This window comes from Gavia stellata, chromosome 3 (assembly GCF_030936135.1).
Source record: "Gavia stellata isolate bGavSte3 chromosome 3, bGavSte3.hap2, whole genome shotgun sequence".
Taxonomy (NCBI): domain Eukaryota; kingdom Metazoa; phylum Chordata; class Aves; order Gaviiformes; family Gaviidae; genus Gavia; species Gavia stellata.
Window position 1 is genome coordinate 64,360,728 of NC_082596.1, and position 27,884 is coordinate 64,388,611.

The following is a 27,884-nucleotide window of genomic DNA, read 5'->3' on the forward strand; positions in this document are numbered from 1 at the left end:
ATGACACTGGAGTCCCAATATCATGTAATTTTATTTTTTTATACAGGGAGTAGAAGATTTGGTCCTACAGTTACTTCAAGGAACCTGAAAAATCAGGCACATACATTCAATTTTTGTATGAATACTTATTGTTAGATAAACGGTATCAGATATGCATTGTTTCCAAAACAACTGAACATTACGTACATTCAGTAAGAGCAGACATCAGCTCAGCTGTGCTGATAATTGGAGCACTTATTCATAGGCCAATACATGAGGCAAGTATCTAGACTCAAGTCAGACAGAAGGTTAGAACATGGGAAAACAGAACAAACAGGAATTTAAAGAAATTTCATAATAGATATTATAAGGCATTTTTTAAGAAAAAAAATCACGTAAACTACCATATTCTTCAGATCTGTGACTTCCTGTCTACCTTTTAAATCTTCTACTAGAATACATTTTAGTGAAGTATTTTCTGAAAAAAAGTATTTCTGTATTTAACAAAATCTGTTAAAACCTGTTATTTACCAATAGCACTCTAACAAATCTGAAGGGAACTGCACACATGCTGTTTTACTACTAGGCATAAAAGTCAGTGTTCTAAAAAACAGTGTAGCTTACATAAGGTAAGGCATCTTCCCAGTATGGCTCTCACGAGAAGCAACTCATTAACCATAGTCACAAGTATCTATAAAGAAAAATATTCCTAAAAATAATTTCAGTATACCCAGTACCAGAAACAGACTAACCATGTGATGTTCAACAGAGAAGAAAAACATTCATTTATATCAACGTATCTCTTCAATCCCTCCAATGCCAATTAAAAAAAATTTATGCAATTGCACTTGTTACTGAAAAACTAAGAGGCACAAAACTTGCTGGAACATTCTTGCTCACTGGTATCAATTTTAAGCATCAAAAGTTTAGTGTGTTTTTTGGTTGGTTGGTTGGGTTTTTTTAAAGGAAGGAAATTAGTGATCCAATTAAGTCAGTAATTTGTTCCATACCAGTTATTTACCTTTTTGGTGCTTATATAAAGCACCAAATTGACTATAAAATACTCCTTGGTTTCTTCCAACCATACCAACTCAATACAGACTTTACCCTCTGAATCTGCATAGTCTATGGTATACATATGACCCATGTAGTCATAAAGGCTGGATGCCTTGGAAGATAGTTCCATGTAGACTGGGGCACTGAAACACCAGAAGGGCTTTCCAGTTTCATCCAAGAGAGTAACATCCATCACGCAGCAGTCCTACAAACACAAGCAGAAGAGATTAATTCCCTATGCCATGGTACAGTAAGTAGATCTGTCCCTGATTTTAGGAGAAATATCAAGGGTTCAGAGAGCAGTTTTTGGTATGAAGGCTAAAAACTCAAAATATAATTGATAGTGCTCCACTGACTACTGCAAAGCAACAAACATTTATTTAGAGGTATCCTACAGAAATCAAAATTGCAACCTACAGATATCAAAAACTGTACTACAGAAGGTAGCACTGCCAACCTAAATCAGACATTATTTCTTGAACATTTTTTAAGCATTTAACATCTGTTTCTCAATTATTAGTTACCTTACCATTCAAATAATGATAGTCCTTTCAATATGAGAAAGAAATCTAAGTTTAAACTCAGGTGCTAAACGTGTCTGAATGCAGCAATGTTTGCAAAGACACTCAAAGAGTCCACGCCCAAGACAGGGTACACAAAAAACAACTACCCTTATATGCCAGCTACAACTGAAAGGTATACAGCACTTTTTGAATGGCTGCAAGCTTCATTTCCCAAAAAGGTAATATTAATATGACTTTCTACCCTCCAAATAATTATTCCTTTTAAAAATTCTTGAAAATATTTCTTTACAACACTACATAATTACATCATTTTATAATGCTGAATGAAGTAAGGATGCCAATTCCTGGGCACTTGCAAACTGATGGTTTCACACGTGCCTTAAAAGCATATGGGTTGTGTGTCATTGTTAGTATAATCAGCTGTTACCTATTCTCATGAGTTCTGAATCACTAAATGAATCAGAATACCTTAATTATGCTGTATATATGCATTACTTCCAGGAGTATCACATGCTCCAAATGCATAAACAAACCAATATCACATATTCCAAGCCAAAAAATTATTTTGGAATGCTTTATTTCACTGTACTACATAGCTGTGCTTCTGTTGCTTTAACATGTCTTTCACTATTACTGTACTTCAATCCAACAATACAGAGCAGATGGCACAAACATAAGAGGTAGTGCAATACATAGTTTCCTAAGTTTGTTACTGTAGACCATGCTGAAAATAAAAAATTCAAACCAAATCTGATGATCATTTAATAACTTATACAAGCTATAGATTTACTTGAAACAACAAAGAATTACAATTTTCTGGTCTGGCATCTTGCATACCAAAGGCCAATTATGAAAAGTAAAGCAGGGTGGCCTTGAGTGCTGGGGGTTATTTTCTTCCCATCTATTTCCAACTATCTGTACTTCAGCAACTAATTTTTTATAAAAAAATACCCAGAAGTGACAAAAAAAGCTTTTTATTTTCCTAAGAGTATTAGACAAAATTCAAATAAATTCAAAGTAGTGGCATGTTCTGCTGCGGTGGCTGATTTTATTTGGCCTTCACATGTTTTAGAGATTTATGTTAAAAGCCAAACTGAATTCTACCCACAGCTATGTGTTGACATGTGCAATCTCTCAGCACAAAATGAGGGGTTAAAAAAAAATATATTGATATTATTTATTTTTTCCTAGAAACAAATATTCCGTATAACTTATGCTGTAAACACATAGCACAGAGCTAAACTAAAGGCTACAGCCATAGCTCTCTGTTTCCTCTGACAGTTAATTTCCCAGATTTTTATGTGGTACTCATGATTATTTTCATGGAAGAAAAAATTTGCCAAGCAGCTGTAAATCATATAGAACCATAGAATGGTTTGGTTTGGAAGGGACCTTTAAAGATCATCTAGTCCAAACCCTCTGCTGTGGACAGGGACACCTTCCACTAGACTGGGTTGCTCAAAGCCCTGTCCAACCTGACCTTGAACATTTCCAGCAATGGGGCATCCACAACTTCTCTGGGCAACCTGTTCCAGTGCCTCACCACCCTCATTGTAAAAAGAATTCTTCCTAACGTCCAATTTAAAACCATCCTCTTTCACTTTAAAACTGTTGTCCCTTGTCCTGTCACTACAGGCCTTGGTAAAAAGTCTCCCCTCAGTCTTTCTCATAAGCCCCCTTTATATACTGAAAGGCCATAAAAAGGTGTCCCTGGAGCCTTAATTTTCTGGTATCTGCCCAACACAGCAGCAAGACTTCCTACCTCCTATCATATGCTTTTCAAACAAATGAAGCATATTCTGTAATTATGTGCTAAGATCCCACTAACTTTAAGCATGCAAATAGTTCTAATGAAATTAATGGGACAGACAACAAAAATTAAAATAAAATAAAATAATTCAAGTCTAAAATTTTTCAGAAGCCTCAAAAAAGCACCTATTCTGCATTATGGTTCTCAATGAACATTCATGACCATTACGGAAAGATAGCAAACAATTGCCTTAAAGGCATTTTCTTGTTCACTTGAATTCCTTCTAATTACCAACTTACAATATTTTTATTAACACACATAGTGAAAGGATTTGCTGTTCTTTTGAAAACAAACACCCAACTCAAGAGAGTTGAGTACAAACTGAGAACAAATGCAAGTGAACAAACCTGTCACTACAGAAACAAGGAATCTGAAGAAAAAAAAATTGCTATGAGCAATTAGAGAGGGAGGACTGAATGGAAACTGCAATTCAAGTTCAACTGTAGTTGATGTTCCCAACAGATACTAGTAGGTTACTAAGTTTGAAGATAAATTTTATATTCCTCATTGCATAGGAAAGGTGGCTGACAGTATAAACCATAAAGCAAGTATGTTAATGTCTATGAGCAAAATACGTTATCAAACAGTATTCCATTCTGCACTTATGTGGGGTATTAGCAGAAAGGACAGTTTTATTAACTTTTACTTTTCTTTACAAAGTAAGTGCCAAAATTGAAATCAATGTTGAACAAAATAATTTTTCAGTAGTGCTTAAGTTACATTTATCATAATTTTTGGTACTTCTGAAATATCCATGCAGCTGAAGTACACTTGACCACTATTGCAAAATCTACAGACCTACTCTTAATCTTTCTTTACAATAATTCTTCTAGGAATTTTGTAGAAGAGAACGGGTGAGAAGTCCTCTGCCTACAGTTAATCCAGTTGACCCATGTGAATGACTCAAGAGCTAGATGCTGACTGCATGAAGGCAGACTGTAGTTTCTGCCTGTGTCCATCGGCATTTTAATATTCTCCAACAGTTCCTAACTTTCACTGCATATACATACTACAACAGATCTGCAGAGTGTTTCCCTGGGGTTCAAGACTTATTGCCAGAAAACAAAAAAAAAACACAACTAAAAACCCCACAAAAAGCACATCTCCAGTACATTTTTTTGTCTAGCATTTTCAAGCAGTGCTGGTCAGTCACAGCATCTTTGCTGAGTAGAAAGCACTGGAGTCATCACACATGCATCACGCAATCTAGACTCTAAGACAGTAATGATATAACTATTTCTCCCCAAAATTCACATCTTTTTTGCAATATTTGAATTGAGTTCTTTTCCTACCTACACACACCTTCCACAAATAAAAAACCTTTTTTTAAAATTAGCATATTTAGGATGCATAAACATCATTCTATTTTGAGCACTTCCAGAAACAAAAAGTATTTCTGACTGACCTTTACATTGCCTTTAAACACATCTGTTTCCCAGGATAAGCCAACTGTCCCAATAAGAGGTAAGTGCTTTGTATTATCCTTTAAGCTTACAGCTGTGAGCCTCAAATATCCATTTTCAATGTCACCTGAAAATAGTAACAATATGTAACATTACACTACTATAAATCAAACTAAGCCCAAGTGCACTGTAAATGTTCCCTCTGCTTCTCTCCATGTCTTTAGTTTCCTCCTCCTCCACCAATAAGAAACCCTGACACCAACAGCTAGATATCCAGCACATTATAGAGAATTTAAGTCACAGTTCAGGGCTTTGATTCTGTGATCCACAGTAGAAGCAGCAGCTAAAAAAAACTGAGTATGTTTGAGTAGAAAAATCTGAATGCCATGTAAAGGACTTACATAAGGATGTAAAAAGTAAATTCTATGTTTAATATTTCAGATTTCATGCCACCAGTGCCTCCATCACTGCCCACTCCCCAAACGTCAAGTTCAACACATAACACGTGAAATAAATCATGAGATACCCATGCCACCTTTTCTCCTTCCTGGAAAGGATATTGCATCATTTAAAATGACAAGCAGTATGCCTTGATTTGAATCAAGTTTTGAAAGTATGGATTTGTTCATTTTTTAAATAGCTTCCCAAAGGCTCACTTTCATTTTTTGACAGAATTATTAAAATTTTTTTGTGATTTTTTTTTTCTCCCCTAAACAAAAACATATTTCTTTGGTATGTCTTTCTCTCCTCCCAGAATAGAATGACTTTTTTTATTTGTTCTTTTTTTCTTTGCTATTGGAGGAGGAAAGTTAACCAGGGAGTCCAACAGTGTAATTATAATTTGGGGTACATCATAACAAACAAGATCTCTGACTACAAAAAAAAAAAAAAAAACACATCACATCATGATACAAGCAGATTTCTTAGCAGGACACCCGTTAAACAAACTTCCTTGAACAGGAGATACTCTCTTAAAAGAGCAAACAAAGGCACTAGAGACCTCAAAGAAAAAAAAAGGAACAGAACTAAATATCTAACACTTGCAGGAGACAGATAAGAAGGGAGAGAAGGAATTCCCACAAAAATACAGCTTGTTAGGATCTAGTATCAGGCCCTGAATGATAACTGAAGGGGCCTGCAAAGTTTTAAGACGTAAGTGGCAAAAGTGAAAAAGAAAGAAGTGTTTTGCCTGTGGGTCTCCTTCAGCCAGGCCCAAGAAGCAGCATGAGGCTGAAGACAGAAGCAGCAACATCAGAAAGGCTGGCTATGAGTTAAAAAGCTAAAGCCTGCATAAAGGAGCAGTGAAAGCCTTTGCCTGGTGGCTGCTGAAGGCAGACAGCTGGAGGCAAAGTGACAGAGAAAGAGAGCCCACAGTTTACCACAGAAGCCACAAACTTCTCTGATTTAGTACTGTGGGGCCAAGCAACTCCAAGAGACGCTTGGCCACAAACCAATGCTGGAAAGCCATCACTCGCAAGCAGGGAGTCCAAAGAATACTTACTGTGTGGAGGAAGCAGCCCAATACATGGCAGGGGACAGAAGCAGCAGGTTATTCAGTACAGACACTGTCTGGAATAGGAGTGTGAATACAGTGGAACCAACATGACTAAGCCCAGGAAATATTTTGTATGGTTGAAGGAAAATGCATCACTCCAGACAGTGATACCCACTATCCTTGCAGTGAAGTCCCAGAGAACTTAATGAAGAAAATGTAAGCAAAATTCACTTTCAGGATCCAGCTCAAAGTGAAAAAAAGGCTATTGATACCTACCCAAATGGCTCAGTTCCAAATCTCAGCAAATCAAATCCAATGACAAGATTTCATTCAAGATAAAAATACTTCAGATAAATAGTCAAGCTTTACTGAGCAAACAATGAAAGCCTGCATCTAAAGTTGAGCTTTTATACAAGAGACTTTAAACATCAGTCAACAAGCATTTTTTTCCAAAGGACTATTCAGTTATCTGCAATTCAGATTTGAATGGAAACAGCTATTCCTCTCACTCATTCAAAACAAATGAAAATGTCAATGGAATAAAGACAGATTGAAAAAAGCATACTGCTAATAAATTAATGAAGCCCAGGACATCACTACTATTGCATGGCATTAATAACATGAACTGCTGCATTGCTAGATGGGTCACCTGGCTAAGGTACAAGTTATAAATGCCCTGTTGCAGTTACCTCTTAACTTTAAGCCAGAATGGAAAGAGGTGACACAGATCAGGAATCTGAAAGCTGATTATTCATGGGTTAGTTAATCCAATCTTTATAACTTTTTTTTTTTTAAATATAAAAGCTCCATTGCAGTCCTCGTATCTAGAAGAAAGAAAAACTATACCTAGAAATCAGTAAGAAGCTGAAGTGCTAAGTACTGCAATCTCCCCTTCCTCATCCCAGTCAGATAAGAAAAGGAAATGAAGGGACAGAGCAAGCTATGTTAAACGTACCAAGGGAAACACAGAGGAAGCAAATTGGACAGGGCTTTCTTCAGCCTGACCTAGAATTTGTTTCATCGTCACTTTATAATATCTACAGTCCAGAGTTTATGCAAGACATATAGCAGCAAAGCAGCACTTTAATCAGTATAGGTTACAAGGAACAAATATTTCCGAATAAAGGGAATACCAATATAGAGAACATATGTCACGTAGACAAACCTCAGGGGAAAGAAATAAATAGCCCAATAGTCCAAAGGCACTTATTTTAGCTAAAAGCCAAGCAAGTTTGTTTTGCTAGCCAAGCTTTTGTTGGAAGTTGTAATTTGATTGTTATTTTCATAGAATCACAGAATGACAGGGGTTGGAAGGGACCTCTGGACATCACCTAGTCCAACCCCCCCGCCAGAGCAGGTTCACCTAGAGCAGACTGCACAGGAATGCATCCAAGGTGAATTCTGACTATCTCCGGAGAAGGAGACTCCACAACCTCTCTGGGCAGCTTGTTCCAGCGCTCTGCCACCCTCAAAGTAAAGAGGCTCCTCCTCATGTTTAGAAGGAACTTCCTATGACCAAGCTTGTGCCCATTACCTCTTGTCCTGTCACTGGGCACCACTGAAAAAAGACTGGCCCCATCCTCCTGGCACCCACCCCTTAAGTATTTATAAGCATTGATAAGATCCCCCCCTCAGTCTTGTCTTCTCCACACTAAAAAGACCCAAGTCCCTCAGCCTTTCCTCATAAGAAAGATGTTCCAGTCCCCTAATCATCTTCATAGCCCTTTGCTGTACCCTCTCCAGCAGCTCCCTGTCCTTCTTGAACCAGGCAGCCCAGAACTGGACACAGTACTCCAGACAGGGCCTCACCAGGGCAGAGTAGAGGGGGAGGATAACCTCCCTCGACCTGCTTGTTACACTCTTCTTGATGCACCCCAGGATGCCATTGGCCTTCTTGGCCACAAGGGCACATCGCTGGCTCATGGTCATCCTGTTGCCCACCAGGACTCCCAGGTCCCTTTCCACAGAGCTGCTCTCCAGCAGGTCAGCCCCTAACCTGTACTGATGCATGGGGTTATTCCGCCCCAGGTGCAGTACCCTACACTTGCCTTTGTTGAATTTCATAAGGTTCCTCTCTGCCCAACTCTCCAGCCTGTCCAGGTCACACCGCATGGCAGCACAGCCTTCCGGTATGTCCGTCACTCCTCCCAGTTTTGTGTCATCAGCAAACTTGCTGAGGGCACACTCTATCCCTTCATCCAGGTCATTGATGACTATATTGAACAGGACTGGACCCAGTACTGACCCCTGGGGAACACCACTTGTTACAGACCTCCAACTAGACTCTGTGCCACTAATCACAACCTTCTGAGCTCTATCCAACAGCCAGTTTTCAATCCACCCCACTGTCCATTCATCTAACCCACACTTCCTAAGCTTGCCTATGAGGATGGTGTGGGAGACTGTGTCAAAAGCCTTGCTGAAGTCAAGGTAGACAACATCATTGCCCTCCCCTCACCTATCTATCCAGTCATGCCATCGTAGAAGGCTATCAGATTGGTCAGACATGACTTCCCCTTGGTGAATCCATGTTGACTACTTCTGACAACCTTCTTTTCCTGCAACCTTCCAGGGAAGGCTGTGCTTAACACTAATTCTGGTAGCAACAACCAGCCTTACCATGCTGAAATGGTCATTTAAACTTTCAAACTGATCTTCAAGGTCAAGCAAAAACATTTCAAATACATGATGTGATATTTTACGAACAAATCTTAAAAGCTCTCTAAACACACAAAAATGACCCCATTACATTTTGCAAGCACAACACATCAATTTATATCAACAAGGAATAACATTGAAAAGGCAAGGCTTAAGAGTACCATATGGCTACAAAGCTGTGCTTAGAAGTTGGAAAACTAGGTAAATACATTTCAATAATGTTTATTAAAAAGCTAGATGTAGTATTCATGGCTTCTATGAGTCATATGAAAAGCCTGTCACAGCTTCCTGAAAACAAGAAAAGTTTTTTAATACATTCAATTCAATTTGAAAGTATTTAGCATATTCACCCTACAGTATCTGTCAACAAGACCATATTACCAATTCTGTTTAAATGGAAGGAAGCATATAATAAAATGCTAAAAAACAGCCAAAAGAGAGTGGCTGCAGTGCAAGTATTAATAACAGGAAAAAAAAGATCTGAAGCTGTATATACTCCATCCACTTTGTTCAATGAAGTGGGATGTAACTTTTTCACTTTAATGTTAAAAATTTTGCATAAAGAATTGAAAATAGAGCAGCAAAATGAAGTACAACATTAATGAATGCTAAGAATAAGCAGACGAAAATAAAACTAAATGTGAATGAATAAATCAGTTACTCTGCAGAATAACAAATGGGCATTCCCTGGTAACCTAGGAATGTCTACAGCTCCCTAATAGAAACAAATAAATAAGTAAAACCCCAGTATAATAGCTGACAACTGATCTGTGTCTCAGGTTGTGGAAACTGCCATTGGCATGTCACATCCATAATTTAAAATAAATCTGGATTGGGTGATAATTTTAAGAAATACAGGACTTCTCACTATGTCAGAGACCTCCATGCTTCAGAGTCCTCCCAGAGAATGGGACAAATAGTATCATTAGAATGGATCCTGAAAACAAAGCACAAACCATCAAGTACAACCAGCCTGGAGGAACCTACACTGTTGGCCACCTTCAGAAACACCATGTTTACCAGAAAAAACAAAGTGAACAACAAATTGCTGTGAAGATATGTGACAGCAGATAGCTATAATCTGCCTCGTTACATAATTTTTGAACACAAATTATGGAGGAAATAAAGAATTTTCCAAAAGAAATTATTGTGCAACTACATAGAAGGGGCTAGATGACAAATGAGCTTATTGCCTGCAGAACCATGGCTTCAGCTGGCTGATGTCCTGTGACAGAAGAATCTAGCAGCTGTCACAAACCTAAAGGACACAAAACCAAAACAGTTCAGAAAACACTCATGATCATAAAACAGATTCTCTAACTAGCAAAGTGAAATGGCATCACAACTGTAGCTCCTGGCATTTGCTACAATTTGCATAAACGTCAGCTTTATCTTTAACACAAGTAGCTTCTAAGCGGCAAAAAAGTGATACCAACAAAGAAAAGCGTGCCACACACAACCTTCTCTTGCACAGTTGTATTGCTAGGAGCATAAAATTTTCATTTTAGAAAACAAAACATGACATTCACCTAAAAAAAAAAAAACAAAAAAACCCAAAACCCAAACCCTAACCCTCTGGCCAATTTACAGAGGAAATTATTTTTTTTTTCCACGGTATAAATAGGACTTCTGTATTGAACAACACCTCAGGAGAGATTTCTATTGCTACATGGACAGAATTCACTGAAGTTGTACCCTTAGAAGTATTGCTTTATTTCAAGCTTGGAGCTTTTTAGGAATCTGAAAACATGTATGTTTCAAACTCACAACGACTACAACACTCCACACTGTGCACAAGGCTACAGTCTAAATTAGAGTTCTTGGAGTCATAGAATCATAGAATGGTTTGGGTTGGAAGGGACCTTAAAGATCATCTAGTTCCAATCCCCCTGCCTTGGGCAGGGTCACCTTCCACTAGACCAGGTTGCTCAAAGCCCCATCCAACCTGGTCTTGAACACTTCCATGGATTGGGCATCCACAACTTCTCTGGGAAACCTGTTCTAGTGCCTCACCACCCTCATGGTGAAGAATTTTTTCCTTATATCTAATCTAAATCTTCCCTCTTTCAGCTTAAAGCCATTACCCCTTGTCCTATTGCTACATGCCCTTGTAAAAAGTCCCTCTCCAGCTTTCTTGTAGGTCCCCTTCAGGTACCGGAAGGCTGCTGTAAGGTCTCCCCGGAGCCTTCTCTTCTCCAGTCATCAATACAAATTTTAAAAAAAAAAAGTCATGGGGAAAGTTGTTCTAACACTGTGAAAGCACTCAAGCCTGATAACAGTGCCCTCTACTGTCTTCATCAAAAACAGCATTTTCTGAAATCAACAGAAAGCTCATTAGTACTGTTATCAGATAAACTGGGGAGCAACAATTAATTTACAGTGTTTAATTTTAAGTTTAATATTTTAATCTGTCTCTGCTGACAGAAAGACAGCTATGTAGCTGTAGGCAGGGCTGTGTTGAAGTTAAGACAAAAGAGATCACCCATATATTTTGCAAAACCCTAGCAGAATTATTAAGTTGGGCTGTCCATGAACAAGGATAGACAATCACGTTTCATTAAAAGAAAAGCTAAGAACTGAAAAAAAGCAGCACAGTTAAAAACAATCACTGAAATTGTTCATTACACAATGAAAAGATGTCAGAATAGGCAACCTTAAGTTGACCTAAAGAAAAGCTATAAATCTTAAAGTTCACAGTATCTTCTACAAACATATTTAAATATTTAATCTGTCAGTGCACCTAAAGTATACTTGAGAAGAATTCTACAGAAACAGGTCTCCAAAATGTATCAGGACAAACTCATTCTCCCTTATAGTATACAAGTGGAAGGAACATCAACCTGTATCAAAAACTGTGCCACTGCATTATTAACTCAGCACTAAACCAAACAAAAATATCCTGACAATCTGCAGAGCTTATATCTCAGGCCTGACACTATGTCAGTGTAACAGCAGGCAGACTTCACATAGCACAAGCTTATGACACCACACAACGCACCATGCAGATATAAAGAAATCACACAACGGACAAAAAGATAGCTTACTCTTAAAAATCCATTCCAGTTTCTCCCCTTAAAACAGACATATTGGATATAAGAGGGAAAACATAACAGCAGGGATTACTTTAAAAACAGACATTATTGTTCTGTCAACTCTACCTTTTCTGCAGAAGAGGCTCTTGAACGTTCCACACAGGTAGGTGCAGCTTCCACCGTGCATATCGAGATGTAGATTGTAGTCATGCAGTCCATATTCTGGGTCAACATCATCCAATACAGGTTGATTAGGTGGAAGGGCATACTGACTTTAAAAAAAAAAAAACAGAATTAAGCACTGGGGAATGACTTAACAGAAAGAGATATAGTAAATAGCCCTACACCGAGACTACCATCTTAGGAGAGGTTATAAGCGGGAAAAAATTATTAGAAGATATAATTTTCTTCTTTCTTAATGCTTTTGAAAATCAAACATACTTCTTTTAAGCTGTCTAATACAGTGTCTAATACTTCTAATCAGCTGTCCAGCCTAGCCAAAGGCAGAAAATATGGCAGTCAACTTTAAAAGGTACATCTGTTAAACTCCAAAATACGGACTTGTTTATGCAAAAAAAAAAACCCCAACCACGCATCAGCTTAACTACAAATCTAAAGGCCAACTAGCTACAGACTTCTCTAGAATAGCAGTTATTGAATAATTTTGTCTGCACCTACCCTAAAAGAGAAACTACTGCACAGAAATGACCAGAAGAGCCCAAATCCCAGAGTCAACTGAGCAGCTCCCACATAGGATCCTATTCGGTAGAACGGGAGATGGTGTGAAGTCTTACCTTCTGTGTGGGAAGAGCCAGACTAAGATATAGCAGGCACATAAGACTCTAGTAGATACAACAGTATCTGAGAAGGCGGCTGGGGGGGAAATAAATCCCCAAAATCATCCTCTAAAGCTAAAAACTCCATCTTTTTCAACAGTTTACAGTGTATAAACAGGTATTATATTATACACTGCAATAGACACATACACACAAATACTTCATAAGAAATCCAGCTAGTTTTTCAACAGGACTGAAAGATAAATGCAGGCACCTTACCAAGTTTACTAGAATTTTCTTCTCCCCTCTTACACAGCTAAAGATTTTCCTACTTCCTAAAATGTCTCCCTCTTTTCTAGGTCTTTCAGATAGGAAGAGTGAATAAAAAGACTACTTGTGAAAAGAGATAAAGTATGGGCACTGTATTTCTAACTTTCTCAATACAGCAAGTACTAGTATACTTGTATGACTATATTATCTCCTTAATAGCATAACAATGGCAATATTTTAGTATGAAAAAACTTCTACAGCTTCGTATATAGTTACCATAACTGTTGTTTACATTAAACAAGAATAGTTAATTACTGCCTAAATATAAACCTCTTACCAGCAGCCAATTTAACTGTAAAACTCAAAGCTTTATTCAAAAGGTTATCTTTATTACCCACAAAGGAGAAACCAAAACTTACACAGTAGCAGAACCCAAAGTGCTTCTCTCAAGAAGTTGATGATAATGAAGACTTGCCATAACAAAAGCAATTTCATTTTTCTCCTGAAAAGTTAATTAAAAGTAAATGTATTTTCATCTGGAAATACTTTTTTTCACAAGGACTTCCTGAGCATTAGAATTCATAGATAAATGCTGCTGCTTATTACTCTGCCAGTTACTGTAATAATGTTAATAATGGCTTGCTTTAACTCTTGGACTCCTATAACTGCTACTGTCTTTTCACAAGAGTACAGAATATATGTAAAAGATCACAGCATTTCTATATTATGGGGAAAGGGAGGGAAACTAGCTACGCCAGGACAAAAGTTATCAGCAGCAATCCATGAATTGTAATTCTCTAGCTTCTACTTACCACTTTAAAGCAGACACCTAAAAAGAGTCAAACAGGCCTTACTCCCAGCTACTAAATACCTAAGCATCAAGCTTATTTTCATATGTAAGGAACTATTTGCAAAGAGGGCTAACATCAGTGAGGAATACAGAGCTATTCAATAGAAATATTGAATTTCAAAGTAAACCCTAGATGTCTTCACCAGATTACATACTCCTAGGAAAATGGTAAGACATACCTTCTATAGACCTCAAAGTAAACTTCAGAGCTCAATGTGAGAGCTAAACAGAGCCAAAGGTATCTATGTACTTCAAGAACACAGAACGGATTTCAGTTTGGGTTTTTTAAGAAAAATGCATTTTTGAGTCCTACATTTGCAAACACCTAAGTCAATACCAAAATTATTCACTGCCAGCAGTCTATTACTGTCCTGAAAAGTGGGCAACTATTGTTTTCATCTTTCTGGGTTACCAAACAGAAAATGACATCCCTTACTTGAACTCTTTTTTTTTAGCTACTCTTATACTTCTGTAGTGCAAAATTACAGCTATAAAAGATATAACAACAGAGATTTATCAATCACATAGAGTCTCTCAGTCTTTCCCTATGCAAGTACCAGAAGGCCCACATAACCTGTCCTTGGCTGTCAAAGCTACTAGCATGAACAATTTCTGTTACGCAGCTAAGCTATGTGTAAAAAACCAAGATGTGTGGCATTTACATTATTACACCCATTTACAGTTAACTGTCTAATGTTACTCTGCCCACATAGAGAATAAGAACAGCTGTTCAGAAAAGTAAGTAGGAAAAATATACTGGAGTGAGGCACTCAATGCTTAACAACTTTGTGGAACTTCATTATGACTGAACCATTTCCAGATGCTGAAAGAGTTCTCTTTCCAAGCACGGGAAGGGGTAATGCGCTAGCATGACCATAGGGACACCAACGCAGGGACACCATTCTACTAAACTTCTGAAGATACGAAAGAAAACGACTGTTCACTTATCAGAGCTTTTCATAGATTGAGGCAACCCATAATAGGCTCATGCAGGTCAGCCAGTCTCAAGTTTTCTAGGAAACAGACACCTTTAAGTAAGAGTGAAACAAATATTCCTTCTGTGGTTTTAAACAACTCCTCTGCTGATTGTGCACATTTGAGGTAGCAAGAGTTTCCAGATGGAAATGAGACACAGCTTAGAGCAACTGTTCACAGGTTCCCTGAGGGAAGTTCCTTGCCAGTGCCAAATAATACAAGTCTATGTCAGTAACATGGCTGGGGGAGGAAGAAAGGGCTGCCACCTCTGGATTCAGTCCAAGAGCAGAACACCTGAGATAGGCTTCCATAGCATCTAACCGTATGCGACTTCAGGCAGACACCTAGGTCCCAGTCTATTCAGTGCAATGACGCAGATTCCTGTAGAGAAGTCTACTTCAGATGTTCTGCATTGCTCTCTAAAGACATTCATCTCTACACACAGCCTACAGAGAATAACCCCTGAACTTAGACACTTAATACCAAGAATTGAATATCCCCAAAAGGGCTCAATTTACAGCATTCCTACAGCTGGAGCAGGATACAACTACCCGGTGATGTAGATTAAAGGAAAGAACTAGCAAAGTTGCCTTGTGGGAATTCATCACTTTGAGTCATGGGGACAGGGCAAGGCATGAGTTAGGGGAAGAAACACATCTCTCCTCAAACCATTCTATTTAAAGTGTCTTTAGGATATCAAACTCTGGCATGTGAAGACCACAAATAAAGCTGAACACAGAAATAAGATTAGTACAGTATCTAATATACTATGACACATAACTGTTCTTTGAATTAGAGGTGGATTCTTTTTTGAAAAGTACAGATACTCCTGCGACAGCTCTTTAGAATACAATAAATCATCAACTAGCTGTCCCTACCTGTATTTCCTTGTTGTTAGTTTAGACAAGATCTTTCAAAATTCTAAGAAAAAAAGGAAGATTAAAAAACCAAACCCAAAACCCTAAAAAACTCTCAAAATCCCAAACTACAAGGCAAAATAATCTGTTTCTTCAAATCATAATAAAGTATTGAAACAAAATGTTATCTTACCTTCCAAAGTCCTACTAAGAGTCCTGGATTCAGACTGAAGAGCTGGACAAGATTATCAGCACCAACAGCTACACTACTTTCAGTCAGGTTAGCAAGATGGTATTCAGCAACTAAGGAACGTCGACGAGGTCTTTGAAAAGAATATACAGAATGTAGCAACAAGACTATGTCTCCTTATTTATGTAAAAGTTCAGCCTAATTTCATTTTTAACTCTGAAGTCTGACCAACAGCACATGATGAAAACAGCTTTGAAAGCATTCAGCATGCACAGCCATAAAATTACTTTTAAACAACTACAGCATACTAGCAGGATCTCAACACCTAACCAGAAAAGAAACAAAAGCCACCATAGGATGGCCTAATGCACTACTTAAAAAAGAAAAATTTACATGCTTGCCCAATATTTCAAAGTAGCCACAGAATTACTTTATAATTTGTTTTTAATACTATGTTGGTACTAGATAGAATCACTGAACATTTGTCAGTATGAAGCAAGCTACTAAGAAGGTAAGTTCTTCCTCCACAAAAGCAAAATTCCAAGGAAAGGATCAAACTGTACATATAATAAATTAAAAGCTTATGTTAGAGGAAGCTTTCCTTTTTTAGAAAGTTATTCCTAGATTTTGCCTGTAATTAAAGCGATTTAGCTCCATAATAACTAAAGTTCATATTTCACAGGAGCTCTTATTGGCTAACGATGCATAAAAAAAAGCAGAAAGCAGAGTCTGCGTTACCTATTCAGAATGGAGAAATAACTCTTTCTAAAACCCTTTGCAGACTTAGCCTCTTATTATATTCAAAACTGTTCCCAGATTTCCCAATAGTATCACAGTAGTATCACCTTCCACCACACACTGCTAGGAAGACAGCAACTGACACAAACTTTGTCACATTACCTTGAACTGTAAGATTTGGGGCAGGGATGGGACATGAACCCTTTCCATCTTTAAGTCAATCAGGCTGGTATAAATACAGGGACTGGGAAAGTCCCTGCACTAGCTCCTTATAGTCTTAACATTCTGAGTACCATTCTGATATTTGTGAAATCATTACCTTCATGTATATTCACAAGCTCTAACAATTTAAGATTCTGTGAAATAAATACACTAACTGCCTGCAAGTTTTCTTTTACTATATTCTACATATGAATCATCATCTTGGTAAAACAACTACATTTCCCACATAACTAGGCTGCAAGACTTGTTTAGCTGACTTTACACAAAAGGCTTCTCTTGATTTTTTCTTTTTTTTTAGGCAAATACTTTGCTTCTGCTTGAGGAACCACGTTTTTTGTAGGTGAACAACAATTCTCTCTTTTCAGATCTCTACTGCTAGGGGGTTTGTGTAAGCAGCATGTAGCCGATACTGCATATACTAAAATGACATGTTAAGACAGAGACATGTGGAAAACTCCTTGACAGCAACCAAATACACATATACCTCAAATACACACTTTTAGTTTAAACATCTTTTCTCAGAATATAATGCCAGAAGAATATAGTACACACTTAAGTTACAAAACAACAGTTATCCCACATTGTGCTGTGGACTGGTTTTTTTTATATGCATATACTTATATTGTACATGCAGCCAAACACCAAGTTCCCTAAATTTAAATACACACCTGTCTGATAGAAAAAAATAAATGTTAGTAACAGAAATGAGGAACAGTTCCAATCTAAATGTCTTACATTAAATTCTCCTAGGTTTACATGTTTGTTTCATGCTCATTTCTACCTATGCCTTAGATCCAGCTTTCCAAGGCAGGACCTATCAGTCTGTATCTTGCATGCCAGTTTCTTGCTAAAAAGCCCTACCAATGAAGAGGAGGACACAGGCTTTGGAAGAAATATTACAGAGAGGCTTTCTAAGAAAGAATTAACTTGTTAAGTTAAACCAAGGCCAGATAGCTCCTACAGACACATTATCAACCAGTTACACCAAAAAACCCTCAAAAATCCTATGTTAAAACTCACCCGTTCTTGCTGGGAGCTCTGCTTTGGTCAGGAAGCAATGGCATAACTCCGAACAGTTTTAGGGTTGACAGGATGTCTAAGCATGGCCAATTTGTAGTATACCAAAGTATAGTAGCAGATGTATGCTTAAATGATAGTTTTGCCTTCTCCATTACATGTTCCTTTCCATTTTTGTCCTTTAGAACAATTATCCAACTCAAGCCAGAGGCTCTGTTATTTAGGAATTGAGAGGGGAGAGAGGCGTTTAAAAAAAAAGATTCTCAAAGTGACAAAACTTAAACTATGCTTCCAACAGAATTTTAAAATTTCTACTAACTGCTACTTATGTTTCTCAGGCTAGGTCATTTATAGGCTATCATCATATCTTCCCATTATGATATATATTTTATAGCTCTATTTCCATATCCCCATAACATTTTCAAAGTCATTAATATTCTGTTCTCAAGTAAACATCTTCTGTGACAAGGCATTGCTTACTTCATAGCTTCTTTGTTTTTACATGGAAGACCTGTATAAGGATCTACAGGTTTAACAAGTCGCATTACTCTAGTTTTGAGAGCAGCTATTTGTTTGAAGATGTATTCTTTTTTCCAGTACCCAGGCTTTTCATCATGTAGAGCAGCAGCGCAGCCCAAGGAAACAGTTTCTGTTTGTTCAGACGTCATTTTCCAAATTGTCCTTTTTGGTTGAAAACAACTGGAATAGATTTTCAGCCAGATTCCACTGAAAATAGAATAAAGAGGAAAACCACATAAATTTCAAGAATAGTTACTTAATTATTCTTACATGCATGTCTCAGCTACCACTGAGCATAATGTTAGCAGAAAAATAATAAAAAAAGAAGTTATTCAGTTAATTCTTACAATATGCCAGTAAGGTTGATCAACATCTCAACTACATATACAGAAAATGTTTGACTAGTGCTCTAGAAAGTAGGATTATCAGATATTGGGAACTTCTGTTTTATGCCTCTCAATAGCACACTAGAGTATGTGGTTTTTAAAAAGCCTTCCTTCCCCTTGTGCTGCTACTTCCTTCACAGACATTCACTGAAGCAGATTTAAAAAAAAAAAACCAACCAAAAAAACCCAACAAAACAAAACAGTACATATCTGAGAGAAAGCTATCATGAGGCAACAAAGAAGAGGTAAGTCTTGTCTGTCTTCCTGAAAATACAGGAGCCAGGATGAAGCTCTGAGACAGCATAGCCATAAGAGAACATGAAGAACCATCCCATGAGTAAAACAAAGATTTAAGATACTTCAATTTTGAGATCAGAAAAGAAAAGACAACCCACTTATCAGATAGCATAAAACATTTCTGACGGAGGGAGGAAATTCTTATTTAACTCCAAAACAGCTAAGAATTGCGGAATGATGAAAATGGAGGAGAGATGTCCTTGACACACCATCATCAGCGGAAATTGAGCTGTGTATCATCCAACTGGTCTTATTCAGCCTAAAGAGTCCAGTAAGATGTCCTCCTATAACCCTCCCCAGACAGACATCCTTTCTTTCATGGAGAGAGATACTTAGCATCTGGCTGCATGATGCTGAAAGGACAGGGATTAGTAGTAGGCATTTCCCACATTTTGAAGGTAGTCTCAGGCAATGTAAGTTGAAAGCAGACAGACTTGCCACCAATATCTACCACGCTTCTCCTCACTCTCAGTTACATATTGCTTCTTCCTTTCCCAAAACAGCATTGTGCAAGCAGATGAGAAATCAGTTCAAGAAGCTCAACAATTCAGTCAGGACAGGGAGGCAGAGGAGAAAAAAAGGGGGACTTGGAATCACAAGTGTTTAGGGAGGTATCACTGCCCCTTTGTCCTCAACTTCTGAAGAATTCAGGGCAGACAAATCAAAAAGGCATCCAACAGGGAAGCATGAATTTGCCTCTATCACAGCAGAACACGTGCCTCTCTTGCCTCAAAGTGTTAAGTATAATATTGATATCAAGGCCTCTTATTGGACATTGTTACAATAAGCCAACCCAACCTCTTACTGCTAACTCAAATGCCAGAAGCAGACATGCACCATTGTCAGTCATCACTTGACCACAATGGCAAAAAGATCTGGGCAAGGCAAAAAGATCTTCCCCTGTGCTCTGGCTTCTCACTTTGTCTTATACAAGCACTTTCTGCTGGTGATCAAAACCCTCAGGCTTTCAGACAGACCATCTATGTGAACTTCCCACACTGCATGACAGGAAGGCTGGAATAATCATAGAATCACAGAATGGTTTGGGTTGGAAGGGACCTTAAAGATCATCTAGTTCCAATCTCCCTGCCTTGGGCAGGGTCACCTTCCACTAGACCAGGTTGCTCAAAGCCCCATCCAACCTGGCCTTGAACACTTCCAGGGACTGGGCATCCACAACTTCTCTGGGCGATCTGTTCCAGTGCCTCACCACCCTCATGGTGAAGAATTTCTTCCTTATATCTAATCTAAATCTTCCCTCTTTCAGCTTAAAGCCATTATCCCTTGTCCTATCACTAGATACCCTCTCCAGCCTTCTTGTAGGCCCCCTTCAGATAGTGGAAGGCTGCTATAAGGTCTCCCCAAAGCCTTCTCTTCTCCAGGCTGAACAACCCCAACGCTCTCAGCCTGTCCTTATAGGAGAGGTGCTCCAGCCCTTGGATCATCTTCGTGGCCCTCCTCTGAACTCACCTCAACAGGTCTATGTCCTTCTTATATCAGGGGCCCCAGAGCTGAACACAGTACTCCAGGTGGGGTCTCACAAGAGCAGAGTAGAGGGGGAGAATCACCTCCCTTGACCTCCTGGTCACGCTTTTGATGCAGCCCAGGATACGGTTGGCCTTCTGGGCTGCAAGCACGCACTGCTGGCTCATGTGGAGCTTCTCATCAATCAACACCCCCAAGTCCTTCTCCTCAGGGCTGCTCTCAATCCATTCTCCACCCAGCCTGTGTTTGTGCTTGGGATTGCCCCGACCCATCTGCAGGACCTTGCACTTGGCCTTGCTGAACTACATGAAGTTCACATGGGCCCACCTCTCAAGCCTGTCCAGGTCCCTCTGGATGGCATCCCTTCCCTCCAGCCTGTCAACCGCACCACACAGCTTGGTGTCGTCGGCAAACTTGCTGAGGCTGCACTCAACCCCACTGTCCATGTCACCAACAAAGATGTAAACAGTGCCAATCTCAATACCACATGCTGGGGCAAGGGAGATGCAGAAACTGGGGTCAGAAACATTTCCTTGCCTTGAACAGTTACATTGAAGACATCAGTGCCACGGAACTGTTAAAGCACAGACATTATTTGAAGAGCCCAAAGACAAAACACTGTATTAGGCAACAGAGATGTATCACAATGAAAGGCTGATGGTCCTGTTGCATCAAGGACAGCATCCTGTACATCCAGGACAGCAGAAATATCCTCAGAAAAATACTCTGCCTGAAAAACAAGATCAGATTTGCCACAGTGATATGCAGGGACTTCAATTAAAACTTCTGTTAATTCACCACAACATTCAGGGACACAAGAAGGTCCATGGAAATCCAGCAGGAAGAAGTGACCTGGTCCCACTGAACCAGTCAGTCTCCTAGATAAGCGAAAGTATCTCTTCCTTGAATCTCATTTGTGCACATACAGTAATCTCTGTCAAGATTAGAAGATGGGAACAGACATTGTCGAGATGGAGACAGATGAATCAGCTTCCCTTGAACAGCCACAACGATTTTATCCTACCTCACTATCCTGAAGTGGGAAACGCATATTAAGATATATAATTTGTGTCAACTATGCAATTTTTATCTACATGCACCTGCTGACAGCCTCAAAAAATAAATCTGGATTATAGTCTTCCCTTTAAGTTCATCAGTTCTAAAGGTGTCAATGCCAATGTTAACCAATTCACTGTACAAGTTTTGGCAAGTAAGTGACAAATGGATGAATACCAGATGCCGCAACTTCCTACACAGGAAGATATTTTCTCATTTAAACACCAAAGCAGCAGAATCCTAGGAAAAAAGGATATCCAGACATCCTAGTTATCACATACCAATCAGGGTCCCTCCTCTTGATCCTTTCACAAAATTATCATGATACTGGTAGGAGCAATTTGTGAACTCCGTATAGGCAATCGCTTACAAAAAAAGGTGTCAGTATTTATCTTTGCCCCTTTTGTTTTCATTTGGAAGTCACCAAGATTTGTCAGAAAGAGCAACTGATAAAACCCACTAGTGAATCACTGGACTAAATCAAACCCTCTGCAAAAACCTGATGAAAGAGCTGAACAAGCAGGACTTCAAAATTATGAAAGCTATGACAATTCTACAAAGCTACTGGCTACACCACAAAGGACTGCCTGAACCAAAAAGCCTGTGCAGGTGCACATGAATACAAACAAATATATGCAAATTTTACAACAAAATAAATACTAATAGCAACATTTCAAAACACTGTATTTAGTTTTCGCCTCATAATTCCCATTAAACTTAATAGGGCTTGCACAGCTAGAATTCCATACAACACATTGTACTGTGAGCTATGCAGTACATTTTCAGCAGAGGAATTGCTAGTAGATACATGCATTAATGCAACTAAGTTAGAAAGATTCATAACTCAGGTAAACTCAACTGCTGCACAATTAAGACTAGCACTTATGCTTCCTTCTTCCTTACTTGTCATTGGCCATATGATAGAAGCGCTTATTCACACAACCAACACACAACAGGGACACAGCATCCAAGTAGGAAAATATCTTCATCAGCATTTCTGATGGCATGCTGGAAAACAAGAAAAAGACAAATACCATTAGACTTGCCTGCAAACTCCAGAAATGACAATGGCAAAGAATTTTCATCCCAAACCAGAGCAAAACAAAGGAGACAGAAACTACCAGCTTATAAATACACAAATCAAAACTCACATGAAGAGTAAATTTGCAGGGTTTGGGTTCTGACTTGTCTCTCTGACATTTGCTTAAAACAATTCACCACAACCTATTCAAGTGGCACAGCACAATTACGTGACAAATTATGGGTTTGCATTTTCATTAAACTTAGTTAACTTTAACCCAGTTTGACATGAAACTAATCTCATTCAACTTCAGTTTCTCACCACTTGTACCATGATTTTAACACTTAGTCCATGACCACCAGCATTTGCCAGAACTGCGTACACTCACTCTCCTCCTGACTGCAGTGTCAGGTCTCAGGATGCACCAAAACAGAAGTGTCCTAGTCAAACAGTGATATCATCCTCTACCTCCTCAAAACCTTCAAACCACATGTGCTCAGGGGTCTCATACAGTTTTCATTTATGTCAACAGAAAGATGTGAACTTCAAAATAAGAGCTGAGTGGCATCTTGAGAACATTAGTGTTTCTGTGCCTCTGTAAGGCTGCCTGAAATAGAGATGCCAGCCTAAGTACAACAAGCACAACATAACCTGGAGACGAGTCACTATGATTTTTGTATTAACAGACAGAAACCTCATACCTTTCAAGTATTATCTGGTAACTGCACAGTTTAAAAAAAAGATGTATTTCATACTCTTTTTGGAGCATGAGAATACGGTAACATCAAAATCACCACTGAAAATACAAACTGCTGTGAAAGTCAATACCTCAGCTGTGTCTCTTGTCCATCTACTACTGTGTCATTTCCAACAGTTGCTGATTTATAATACTTTATTCCAGAAGCATATAGCTTTCAAGCACAGAATGATAATAACGCCAATACTCCAAGGTTTGTATTAAGATTCAGAATCTTAGTTGCACTAACATAGAGGCGACCATGCCAAAACTTGCATGGTTATTATGTGAAATAACTCAAACACTGTAAGCCCAAAGCAGTTAGTACATTTACGCCAGAGAGAATTTAGAAATGATCCCTTAAAAAGCTGCAAATTAGCTAAAATAATATGCTTGATCTAGAATTTTCAACAGCAGTTTTTACAACCATATTATTTTTTCTGTAAAGGAACAGAGAAAGGAGTATTTTCTTTTTTTGTCTTGTCTTTCACACCAAACTAACAGCATAAGGGACTGAACTGGCCATACAATGGAAAACAGAGGATGACTACACAAGAAGCTACAAAATGTGTAACGTATTCTCATATGTTCTTTGTAGAAGCATAACTAATTTTCAAAAAGAAAGCAACTTATGATTATATTGAAAGTGCCCTTTCACTGTCAAACAGGGAGGGAAACATTTACCTTGCAGCAAATATGCAGCAGCCACTTACTTCCTCTCCCTCATCCCACTCCACCATCCTAAGCCTCTCTATACAAAGCAACTAGTATCGAGAACATCAGAAGTTTAATTCCAAACTGGCTTTTATTGAAGTTATACAATAACAATTTTTATTCTCAAGGAACAACACAGCCTATGAATTGCAAAGGAGTTACTGAAGGCTTCATGTGACTTGGAAAACCTACATACTTCATATGAACTTAGAAAAGGAAGTGAGGGACAACCATGCCAGAAAACATTAGGTCAACATAGGATCACAAAGTAGGCCAGGAAAGCAAATCTTTTCTTTTCGACTCAGAACATCTGACATAGAAATCTCCAAGGTATGATCATAATAACTGCAAGCAGTCAAAAGATGGCTTATAGTCTGCAAGGGGTCTTCCACTCTTACTCTCAAAGACATACTCACCTCTCAATGCACAAATTAGGTTTCAGTTTCATGGAAGGCATCAAAGACATACTTTTAATTCTAGCATTTACAGTTTCAGAACATTCTCCAGGCCTGGCAGCAAAGCTCCTTGACCTATTTCTGAAAAAGAAAAACTGTTAGGAGTCACACCATCACAAAATGAAGAAATACGCATACTGTGCACACCTACACACCACATCAACTGAGACAGGATTCAGGGTATACATTACATGGTAACTCATTATAATCAGTTCACAAATTTGAACAATTATCACCAAGTTAAAATACCTGAGAGCAGGTATTAAAACTCATTATTTAAACTCATAGGTGTCTCTCCTATAATTAATCTCTCACAGTAGTCAGAAGTGAATAGTGCTGCATCACCAAATCAGTTTGAATCTGGTAGAGATCTGTTAACGTTAGACAGCTGCACCACTGTGGCCACCATAATCAAGCTCCAAACAGGCCCCTGCAGCAAGTCGAACCCACTGATGAATCTCCTGTTTTGCAGCGTTACTCCAGAGACGGTTTTGAGCCATCCAACTTTGTCAAGCTATTAAAAGATATCAAATAAAACTATACCTTGAAACTTTCTCAAAAACTGGCAAGGCTCAAAAAGAATTCCCTTGACTACATAACAGAATCATATTTGAAACAAAGTTATAGTCTCATTTCAGATTTTCCCCTGTTAAAATACTCACAACTCTGCAAGGTAAGTGTCAGTTCAACAGGCAAGATGGGCATCGATGTCTTTATTGCTCATTAACACATAACAATTTGGACAAAAATTACTTTCTCTTGCTACAGAAAGCAACTTTGCATATTTCTAAGACAAATAAATTCTTATAATCCAACTGGCCACACATTTTTTCCAAGTTTTCTGATAGTAAGAACTTTGTAAGCAAATACTATCATTAAACCACATAAAAATATTCAGACGGAGTTTCAGTCTTCTTTATACCCACTGATGCCACAGAGCAGGCAGAGCTCCCCATATACTCAGTTAGTGATGGTCTGTATTGACAGATGACTTTCCAACACCTGGTCAATGCAACTTTGGGTTTCTAAGCAACCAATCGATGTTGGAGGGAAAAAAAAAAATCTGATTTCGAAGTACATGGGTACCATGTACATTTACTGCACACTGATTTAAGATTAATTTATGCTCAAAGACAAATAAAAATCATAAGAAAAGAACAACTCTGCCCTACACTGTCAACTGTGCTATGTAAAAAAAAAACCCTGAAGTTTTACTGGGAATTATTATAAGCATAACACAAAAAGACATGTACATTTCAGCTTGCATGCCAATCTCTAAAAGACTAACAAAATTAACAACTACAAAAAAGTATATCAAATACACCCTGAAGGTCAAGCAGATGTTTTACTCTTGTATTATTATCAAGAAGTACACTTACGTGATGAGATGAGGCTGTAATAAACTGCATTTTTCAAAAGCCATTAAAGGGATTTAGAGACACAAGTCCTGTTCAACAGCAGCAGAACTACCACTTCTGTTATCTCTCTGGGCAGCACATCCCAGACTATTCTGCCCTGCGTCTACGCCGAAGGCACAAAGATACCTAGTTTGGGCATACCTTACAGTGACATACCTACACAGACTCCAAGTACAGGAGTAATTCAGATCAGGAGCTGGATCCTGGATTTTGCAACACACTTTACCTGGTACAATCATAACCTGCATTGCCTGCATTCAGTCCTTCTTGCTCTCATTTTAACCACTTCTTGCATCTCCCTCTTCTTCACCCCAGGAAGGAATTTCTGAAGTAAGAGAAAGGTTGCCTACACATGCCTTGAAAACTTCAACATAGTATCTACCACTTTTGTAAGCTTCATTTCAGAAAAAGTACTGAAATTTTGCATCTTCCAAACCAAAAAAATTCTCAACGTATGAAGAAACAACAGCAAATCCATTGCATAAACTATTTTCAAGTATTGTGTGTGCTAGGACTTGAAATTAGTATTAACAAAATGTTTTTGTACCACATTTTGTACCACATTGCCTGCCCAAGTTAAAAACCAATGACAGCTGCTACTCCCCCTCTTTAGAGACTTCTGTAACAACTGAGATGCTCTTGCTTAGAGGCACAACAACCTCAATTGCTATTTCATTAGCTTTCAATTTGTGGGACTCAGTTTTGTACCAATATTTCCACTTTCATATCGTGTAGTACTTGCAACATGACCATTGGTTTTTTGCTGGTCAGGGAACAAATCTATTTCAAAGAAGATATAGAAAGTTTTAAGTAGTGACAAAACCTGTCTCCTCCTCCAAATGTTAAAGCATACTTGGTGATAAACAGAAATTACAATAATGCTTTGACTTTTTTTTTTCCTCAGCCAGTAATCACAAAGCCTTTTAAAAAAATAGGCATCCATTCCATTTACAGGTTAGAAAAAAAATGGGGGGAATGAAACAGCTATGAAACCCAAGGTCATACAAACGGGTTAGCAGAAAAACCTGCTTTCTCAACTTTGCTTCCAAGATTGGTGCTTTAAATTTTTGGAAGCTGAACCTGTACTACAAGAATTAAGCTAATCACACCTTCCACAATGAAATCCTCCCATTTATCACAAAGGCCTAACTACCCTGAACATATATACATTAACCACTAAGCTAGCTAGTACTCTGTAGACAAGCTACTGCTTATTACACCACCTCCCCTAAGCTCAAGCACATACCCAAGTTTAGGCCCCACTACCCAGACAGAAAACAGCACGTTAAACCTCGGCCTTCCCTACACCTGAAAAGGCCTGTGCTTCCTATCGCAATGGGCGTCACCTCTACAAACAGGCTGCCCTCCATAGGGCCAGGGCGAGGGAGAGGAGAGCACCCGTGGCCATGAGCGAGCAGGCCCGAGCTGTGCCAAGTTTAGAGCTGGAAACCAGAGCCGTGAGGCGGGTGGAAGGGGTTTCCCAGAGGAGCAATGGGAGTTAAGGGAAAACAACAAACCACCCCCCACGGGCAAGGCGACAAGGACCAGCAGGCAGCTCTGGGGCGGCAGAGCGGCGCTCGACGCCCCCCGGCGGCCCCTCCTCAGGCTGGGCAGGGAGACCGTTACCTGGGCCCGGCGACAGCCGCAGGGGGAAAAGGCCGCGGCGGCTCGACCCCAGCGGCACCAGGAAGGGCCGCCACGTCGGCTGCCGGCGCCGCGCCCCGGCCGTACCGCCGCAGGGCCCTGCCGCGGCCCGTCGCCATGGCCGTCTCCGCCGCGGGACTGTGGCTTCGCGACCGCCGGGGGGGAGGGGGGCGCCGTTGCCACCTCCCACGTGAGGCAGCGGGGCGGGGCGGCGCCCAGCGCGGCAGAGGCGGCGCCCGGGAGCGCTGCCGCGCAGAAGCGGGCGGGCGGCTGCAGCGGGGGCCGACCTCTCCTCCCCGCT

General features: G+C 39.2%; 1 protein-coding gene across 1 annotated transcript; it reads right to left on the reverse strand.

The window, feature by feature from the left end:
* Positions 1–970: 970 nt before the first annotated feature.
* On the reverse strand, positions 971–27,702 carry FBXO15 (F-box protein 15). The gene is made up of 10 exons (XM_059815697.1): positions 27,671–27,702; positions 24,483–24,587; positions 22,499–22,603; positions 18,333–18,578; positions 17,856–18,065; positions 15,879–16,008; positions 13,423–13,505; positions 12,084–12,229; positions 4,775–4,899; positions 971–1,240 (listed from the first exon to the last, which is right to left on the reverse strand). Exons 1-10 carry the CDS (start codon positions 27,700–27,702, stop codon positions 971–973), a joined length of 1,452 nt encoding a protein of 483 aa, XP_059671680.1.
* Between the last annotated feature and the right edge of the window lie 182 nt (positions 27,703–27,884).

Bases quoted from the DNA above. Each gene is read 5' to 3' on its own strand.
- FBXO15 (XM_059815697.1), bottom strand. From the start codon at position 27,702: ATGGCGACGGGCCGCGGCAGGGCCCTGCGGCG. The intron at 18,579-22,498 runs GTAAGGAAGAAG...TTCTATTTTCAG, and splicing joins TATCATATGGCCAATGACAA to TGGAATCTGGCTGAAAATCT. The intron at 12,230-13,422 runs GTAAGTTTTGGT...TTTTTTTTAAAG, and splicing joins ACTTTGGGTTCTGCTACTGT to TCAGTATGCCCTTCCACCTA.